This window comes from Salminus brasiliensis, chromosome 21 (genome assembly GCF_030463535.1).
Source record: "Salminus brasiliensis chromosome 21, fSalBra1.hap2, whole genome shotgun sequence".
NCBI classification, from domain to species: domain Eukaryota; kingdom Metazoa; phylum Chordata; class Actinopteri; order Characiformes; family Bryconidae; genus Salminus; species Salminus brasiliensis.
In genome coordinates, this window is record NC_132898.1 from 13,545,024 (window position 1) to 13,554,026 (window position 9,003).

At 35.9% G+C, this 9,003-nt stretch overlaps 1 protein-coding gene across 1 annotated transcript in view; it reads left to right on the forward strand.

Moving 5' to 3' along the window:
- Nucleotides 1–5,304, forward strand: part of alpl (alkaline phosphatase, biomineralization associated) — a 39,328-nt gene extending 34,024 nt beyond the window's left edge. Inside the window, exon 12 of the mRNA XM_072666178.1 lies at nt 1,901–5,304. Coding sequence (XP_072522279.1) covers nt 1,901–2,166 — 266 coding nt within the window. The 3' untranslated portion in view covers nt 2,167–5,304. The remainder of the gene's footprint in view (nt 1–1,900) is intronic.
- The last annotated feature ends 3,699 nt before the right edge of the window (nt 5,305–9,003 follow it).

The window sequence follows — 9,003 nt, forward strand, 5'->3', positions numbered from 1 at the left end:
AAAAGATTTTACAGGTTTTTGTCACAAAGCTTTCTGATACAAATTAGTCCCAGTTGTTTCCGTAGTGATTTGAACTGTGCCCCGAAAGCATCCACACAGTCACTCAGAAGCAATCGCAGTGCATCCAACAACAAAGACAGCATTACACTATATTTGATGATAGAAAACATGGTTGCACGCATAAAGCTCCAATTCCAAATGCTGATCTGCGACCTGTGTGGACAGCACACCAGCTACTACACCAGGGCACGTATTTTCGAGTTTAAGGGGGCCAAACGGATCACTGATGATCTGTTAGGTAAACTTTATTTTTTTAATGAACTGCGGTTTGAGTCTGCTGATTGCATTGCAGTGTGTTTGTGGAATGGATTTCCACTTGTTAGAATTCAGATGAGGTGTGTTTTTTTGTGTCTAGCTGCTTATGCTTTCTTTATGATCCGTAACAGAGCTGTTGAAATTGCCTGTCGGCTCCAAGAGATATAGTAAATGTCAACCTCCACAGCGGATGATGGATATAGAAAGAAACAATGACGCTCTCCTTCATTCTGCCTGACAGCGCATAAAGGCACAGCTCGGAATATATTTCTCTTTCTCTCTTTGTGTTGGATATTGCTATTGCACTAGTGCTGTAATGAGTTTTTTGACTGATGTAACCAAACCCTATCCCTTAACACAGTTCCCACCAGCAGGAACAAAATCATGGTGTAATTTCATATGTTGACAATGCTAATGCTTCCCATATTTGTGTTTGTAAGCGGAAAAATAAGTATTATATTGTGATTTGAATGTGATCATAACTCATTTTAGGCACTTTTTGTCTTGCAAAAAGTTTTGTTTTTTGTTTTTGCCATATTCTTTTTTTTATCATGCTTTGACCTAAATGTGACATATTATACCTTATTCTCAAGTTAATACAGTTCCCTGGGGGCTTGATGAAAGATCTGTGGCATGTTTTGGTCAAAATACCACAAGGATCAAGCACCACTGCACCCATTTTCAGCCCTTTAAATGATAATGAGCCACTGCTCAGTCCACCCCCACCCTTTTCCATCATTCCTTCTTCCGTTGCCATATGAAATCTTAGACTTTGCTTCTAAGTTTATTCTCACGGGTTCCTGTTTGTACCAACTAGTGCATGTTTATGTAGTAAGTAGTAATGTTTACTTCACCTTGAGTTCACGTTTCTGTCTCTGTCTCTTGCTGCTCCCCCATGCCACATACACAGACATAAATCAACACTCATGAGGCAGTTAATTTTCCTTCTGGTAGAAAATGATGTCTGCAGTCTAATGTTTGGCATTTTTTTAAAAAGCCTAAAACGTGCAGCCTGTGAGCTGACGATCTTGAAACTGACAGGGTTATCTTATTCTATCGCACTAATCTCGGGTTGGTAGGCACTCCACATAACCAAATGCATGTGCACAAGCACTGAAAAAAATGTCCTTATTAAAAACAAACAAAAAGAGCAAGTTGAATGTAGGTATAGTTCATTACTATATGCTATGACATATGTAACCTCAGTAAACAGTAGCTAAAGTGCAACAATTAGATTTGTAGGACATTTGGAACAAATACATGCATTCCTCAGGACTGGCTTTGTACACCAAGTGCATTTGAGTAGTACAGACTTCAGTCTTATTAATTATTAAATAGTTATTATTAAGTAGTAGTTATTAATCTGAATTAAGGAAACTATTTTGAATATTTGATAGCAGATTGATTTAGCATATCTAAATCAATGTTCTATGTTAGGACCTGTGAAATGGATGTTAATTATGGCAGTAGTGTAGTTATGAAGGTGTAGAAGTGTGGGCTACAGGGTCTTAGGGGTTAACATCGAATGGGATACCTTGTCTTCGCCCCTCACTTCCTTCTTATTTCTCTATCTGTGTCTCCTTAGAGCAAAACGACTACCAGGCCCAAGCCGCCGTTCCTTTACGCATGGAGACGCACGGTGGAGAAGATGTAGCTGTTTTCTCCAAAGGCCCGATGGCTCACCTGCTGCACGGTGTCCAGGAGCAGAACTACATCCCCCACGTCATGGCCTACGCAGCCTGCATTGGCCAGAATAAAGACCACTGCCGAGCCAGAAACAGCGCTACATCTGTCGCAGTCGCGCCACCCAGTCTGGCTCTTCTAATCACAGCCACATGGCTGCTGTGCTGACCCCTCTAAAGGTCACTTGGCCTCCTCTTAACAAATCCAGAAAACAGACAGGCTGGTCTGAGCTGCTCCTGGTGGATTTTATGAGGTGTTTTTTTTTATTGTTTTATTTTCAGAAAGGTGTTTGTTTCTAAAACAGGGGTTTGAACTCTGGCCCTGGAAGGATGCGGTCCAGCACTATTTGGTGGCACATTTTTGGGTTAATCGTCACTGGTCATCAAAACATGCTCATGGATGGGTCAACCATTTTAGCTCATAGGTTTGGCTAACAGTCAGACTTTAGTATTAGCAATACAGTCATTACCAAGAAGAACAAAACTGTCACCCAAGGAATATCAGAGAAATATTCTTGCAATTGTAAAGTAATCATGAATCATAAATCGGAACACATTTTTCTTTTTTAACTTGACCGGATGAAAATGGTTGCACATATGCGGATGGAAATAATTGTGGGTGGATGCTAGTCTACAGTCAGTTGTGGAGGACTGCTCACCTCCTGCAACACTGCTGGCACCAAATTTGAGAAGTACTGAAGGAGTAGGAGTGGGAGATCTGTGGGGGTGATGGGAGAGCGAGAAAAAACATGCATTATTCAAAACACATTATTCATTAATATAATTTGTGACCTAACCAAATCATTAGGCATTAATAATTAAGGCATTTTAAAAGGGGAAAGGTCACTACACATTAAATCACACTCTTAAAAAACAAAGGGTTCCATAAGGGCTCTTTAGTAAAATCCGTGATTCTATATAGAATCATGACAACAAAGCACCACTAGGATGCTTGAATGGTCCTTTGCTTTAGAAGCTTTAGTTTGAAAAAAGAGCATTTCAAACTATCAGTAATGTAACAACATTGGACAGCTGAACACACTTAGAGATCATTAACTGCCAACTCTGATATATCAGCTAACGGACCCCTGCGATAGATAGCATCACACTAAGGGATGAAGAGGGAGGGCCTGTCTGCTCACCCCAAGAGAGCAGGCCAGTCATGCTCTCTTTTGGCTACACTTGACTGTTGAATGACCAGGGTTGGAACGTACATCTCCCAATGATAGAGCCAATGGAAAACAGGAATTTTGTATTTTTAATTATATAACACAATAGGTTGTGCTTTATATGACTATAGCCATGTACAAGGTAAAAAAAGGGGTCCATTTCAGTTTAACCAGGCCCCTAGGCTACACTCCGGGCAAACTATAAGAACACCTGATTTGAAATTGACTGTAATTTTACAGGCATTGCTCTTCATTTACTAGGTTTAGTAGGTGCCATAGGGCAGAAATCACCCATCTGTGCTGGACTGCAGCCCTCCAGGAGTGGAGCTGAATATCCTTGTTTGAAATCATCAATGTACAGGTATTTTTAGACTTCGGGACCAACAGCTGGGGCATTTTAAAGAAAAATGTCTGTGAGATTCAGACTAATTGTGGGAGCTGAAGGGAAATGAAGACTGATGATGAAAATGAACGTCACTGAACGTTCTTTAAACTCCCTATGTAGTCCACAACTCATAGAAATCATTGCTTTAACACTTTCAAACAGAACAAAACACAGCCTGTCCACTACTAATGCTCTCCACTATTAGTACTGGACTTATGTAAAGCCCCTGGGAACCTAAATCTAAGTTTTCTTTCTAATTAAGGTAATCTGATGTAAGTGTGCAAAGCTTGTCTTATGAATATCTTCCCAAAGTCTTAAAAGTGGGACAGGTTTACGTCAGCATACCCCTGACCAATCACAAGGCTAATATGGCTCCATCCTCTCTTAAAGTTAAAGCTAAAGTTTAGTTAAAGCTAAACTTAACCTGGTGAGCAAAAGCTCAAGCTGCCTCACATTCTCTGTCATCCCTCACATACGGTACCTGTGGCCTTTACTTTCACCGTGGAATTTAGCGGCTGGGTGCTGGGACAGACGGGAGATGTATACAGGTATACAGATATCTATGCGGTACCATGGTAAGTCATGCATGTAGAATATTAAGACTATGCCTAGAGAGGTGGAGTATTTTAGAGGAATATTTTATCATATTTGGTTTTTTTTTGTTTTGTTTTGTTTTTTTAACTAAACTAAACTTAATGTAACACCCAAGTTTATCATTATACAAAAAATGGTCAATATATCAAAATGTGTTCCCAGGGGCTTTAAAGGAAATGTTTGGCCACAAAGCTAATTAACATGCTTCAGCACTGACCCCAGATACAGTCCATAAGCCAAGACATGTTTGCCATGTGTCGTGTACATCTTCAGTTAAGAATGGGAGATGCTAGGCTTAACAAAAAATAAACTTGGGCATTCACCGATCCCATCTTTGGAATTATCAAATCTTAATATATTTGCTTCACAAAACGTAAACACATCTTTTAAACAATGATTTAGTAACACGCCATGATTAGACCTTATTTAAACATTTAAGCTACAATTGGAAAGCTTGCTCAAAATGTCTGCCCACAATTCAGCTTGGTTTACTATTGTTTTTATAGACCAAAGTAGGCTAAAAACCATGTATTAAACCTCATAGATTTGTCTGCACCAAACAGATGAATAATCTGTTGAAATATGTTGAGAGGACCAAGAGACAGTGTTGGGCATGTTTTTTTTTCACAAAGACGAGATTGGTGACGATCTTAAGTCCTGTGTTTGCTAGCAGTGTTAGCCTTGCATCCACCATTGTAAACGAAAGAAGCAAACGCCAAACACCTACTGTTAATATCCTATTTCTTATGCTCCACAGCCGAAAGCCAGTTACTGTGTAGTGGAAAATCAGTGGAAACTATGGGAAGTCTTTATATATAGGCTGGATATGTTTGATCCCCTTTGTAATTGGAAGTCAAATGAGATCTACCTCAACAAAAGTTTATTTTCTTTTTTTGCTGTTCATCTCCAATCTGGTGTGTTCAATCAAAAAACATATTTTTGTATCTACAAACTATGTATTGTTCCTGAAGTATACCAGATTACGAAGTCTCGTGTCTTTTTTTTTTTTAAGGAGAAAATGGAAAAGAGAATGTTCCCCTGCCAATAAAGCCTGTAGTGTTGTGTTTTATTTTTTGTTTGTTTCTAAAAGCCTGTGTTGCGTACTTCATCTGTAGAGCTTAGTCAGTGTTTTTTGATTAAACATGTTGTTTTAATGATACCCGTAAGTGCCTATGTGTCATAGATCTCACTGCAAGCAAATCTTTTTCAGGAAATTTAAAGTGTTTAGAAACAGAAGTGATGTTGATGAGGAGGGAGACTTTTACTGCATCTCCAGCTCATTAGTTTTGAAGTGTTATTACAGCACGTTCTGAGCTAACAGTAAACGCAGATTCTCACTTCACTGGAGTGACATAAAAGAGTTGGACTTGTCAGTGCAGTACATTTTAATGAAACAAATCAGTGGTGAACAGCTGTTTAGGTCATTATTCTAAATTCTTGGTGTAGGAAGGAGTCTTTGGTCTAACTTCAAATGGGCAGACCAATAATAAAAGCATGGAAGTACTGTATGTGGTAGGGCATGAGCATGCATCACAGTTTTGCCTGATTCAGTGATGTGAAATGTATTCTTGGAAAGAGTGGTGCCACTTTTGGCAAGGACTTAGAAGCAAGGACTATGGAATACAGCAATCAAAGCCATGTTTCGTTTCTGACATCAGAAATAAAAACAGCTGACCCACAGAGTAAAACAATACTTGGTGAGTTTAAGGGTGTGATATAAACATGGTTAAGTTCTGAAACACATCGTTCACTCCCTTTTCCAGTACACGATGACATTCATTAGGGGGCTGCAATTTCTGGTAAACTGCTCTGGCCCTAGGATCTGTTGGAAAAGTGCCAGGCAATTCAAGTCAAGTCAAGTGGGTTTATTGTCATTTCAACTACATACAGAGTACACAGTGAAACGAAACAACGTTCCTCCAGGACCATGGTGCAACATAGACAGTGCATACAAGACACAAGTGCAACACAAACAAACAAGTGCGGACAGACAACACAGTACAGACAGAGGATAATAAATAATGACTGTAGTGTGCAAGTTGTGCAATGTGCGATAAATAGAGTCCAGTGAGGTAGTAAAGTTGGAGTTAGATTAATGCAAACTATTCTTAGAGCTGCTAAATGACCCACATGTCTGTACAGCAGAAGATATGTAGATATGGATGTATAATGTTGAATATAATAGCATTAAATCACTAATCTTCATTTACAGTCATTTTAATCCGAAAATCAAGAGATAGATAATGTTTCTGAGGTGGAAACGCTACTAAAAAATTCATAGTGATTACGGAACCATTATTAGTAGTTACTTAATTTACGTAATTTACTCAATCATTTGTTGCATATACTCAATAATTTCTAGTAGTTACTAAATAATGGAAAGCAGTTGCTTAATTTATAGTAGTTCATTGTTTGTAGTAGACAATCAATAATTTATTGTAGATACTCAATTTATAGTAGTCACTGAATAATGTAATGTATATAGTAGTTAATAGTTCATAATACATGGTCAATAATTTCTAGTAGATAATTCATAGAAGTAACTAATTCATAAAAAAATTGGGTATTCCACAATTCATTGTGGATACTATTTAGTTTTGGATTGTATTCTCAACAATGCATAGTCGTTCCTGAATAATTTATAGTAGTTACTAAATTAGATAGTAGTTATCTAATTTATAGTATTTACTGAATACTTCATTGTAGATACTCAATCATTTTTTAGTCATTGCTGGATAATGAAATGTAGCTACTTAAAACCTTATAGTATTTAATAGTTTATAGAAGAACCTCAATAATTTGCAGTAGTTACTTAATGATTTATAGTAGTTAGTCAGTAATTCCCAGTAGATAGTCAATCATTTAAGTAGTTACTATGGGGTAGATAGATACTCTTATCCCCCAACAATTCCATTAATGTTCTAATGAAAATAATTAGTTAAATAATTTAGTGAAACAATAAGCTGTTTTTTGGTACAGCCTGAGAACTACTTTTCAATGGTACTTTCAACTTGTAATGACTGAATGCAAAATCACAAGATAAGTCATTGAATAGTAAACAATAACAAATAATTTAATCTCAAGGGTCCATTCAACACTTCCTTCAATGATAGAAGCTTTCCTGTTGTAATTCAGTCTGAAATAAAGTCTTTGTCCATTTAACGTTTGAGAACTTTTCTAGATGTTTAGGAAATAAACATCATTTTTGTCAGTAACATCACAAAATGTTCAAACATTCATTATTTAATTGAAAATGTTTGGTTTAAAATTGAACAAGCGTTGCAGAACATTCCATTCATCTTAAGAAAAACTCTAGTGCTAACTCATCTTGAGAAACTCTAGTGCACAATTGCAATAACAAGTTTGACAATATTGGTAGCTTTTGCAGGTTGTCAGCTGTTTAGTTCATTATTCTTTAATTATGGTGTAGGACCGAGTTCAGCTTCGAATGGACAAACCGACAAAGATACAAAGATTATATACATTAAAGTACTGGTTGTTAAGTGTTTGATGTAAACATTGTTAAAGTACTGAAACACACTGATCACTCCCCTTTCCAGTACATGACAATGCTCATTAGGGGGCTGCAACTGCATTTGGCCCAGGATCTGTTGGAAAAGTGCCTTGCAATTAGAGTTAAATTGAAGTGAATTATTCTTAAAAGCTGCTAAATGACCCGGATAGCTGTACTGCAGAAGATATAAAATATATAATATAATGTTAAATGGTGCATTGGTAAGGAGTTGAATACAGTGGCATTCAAATAGTTCATCTTCAAACACAATTATCTGAAAATTAAAATGTCAGACAATGTTTCTGAGGTGAAAAAGTTACTGAATAATTCATAGTTTTTATAGTAGATTATACTCATATAAGATACTCAATTACTTTTTGTATTTATTCAGTAGTTCATAGTTATTCCTGAATAATTCATAGTAGTTGCTAAACAATTTATAGCAGTTACCTGCTAATTTACCTAATACATTTGTAGATACTCAATTTCTGGTAGCTCCTGAATAATGTAATGTAGTTCTTTAATAATATGTAGTATTTCATATTTTATAGTAGATACTAAATAATGCATAGATAATTTGTAGTTCATAGTAGTTTCTGAATAAGTCATAATAGTTACTAAATAATGGATAGCACTTACCTAATAATTTATAGTATTTACAGAATAATTCATTGCAGATACTCAAGTTCTACCAGTTGCTGAATAATGTAATGTAGTTACTTAATAATTTCTAGTTAATAGTTTATAGTAGCGACTCAATAATACATACTTAAATATACTCAAAACTTTCTAGTAGTTATGTAATAATGTAATGTAGTTACTTAATTTATAGTAGTTAATAGTTTATAATAGATACTGAATTATAGATATTAGATATTCAGTACTCCATGGTAGTTGCTCAATACAATTTGTAGTTGTTACTTAATTTATAGTGGACACCTAAATATTTTTAGTCTTTACTCAGTAATGCAGAGTTACTGAACACTTAGTTACCAAATAATTTATAGTACTTATATAATAATGCATAGCATTTACTAATTTTTTCCTTGTAGAGACTCAATTTTCATACTTACTGAATTATATAATTTAGTTACTTCATAAATTATAGTAGTTAATTGTTTATAGTAGATACTCAATTATATATAGCAAATACTCAATAATTCATAGTACTTATTTCATAGTAAATACTCAGTTTATAGTAGTTACTATGGGGTAAATATCTTATCTCACAACAATTCCATTACCGTTCTAATTGAAATAATGTATTGAACAATTTGGTAAAATGAACAATAATAATAAACAACAACAACTTGTTATTCCATTTGGCATCAATGCCAAAAGATT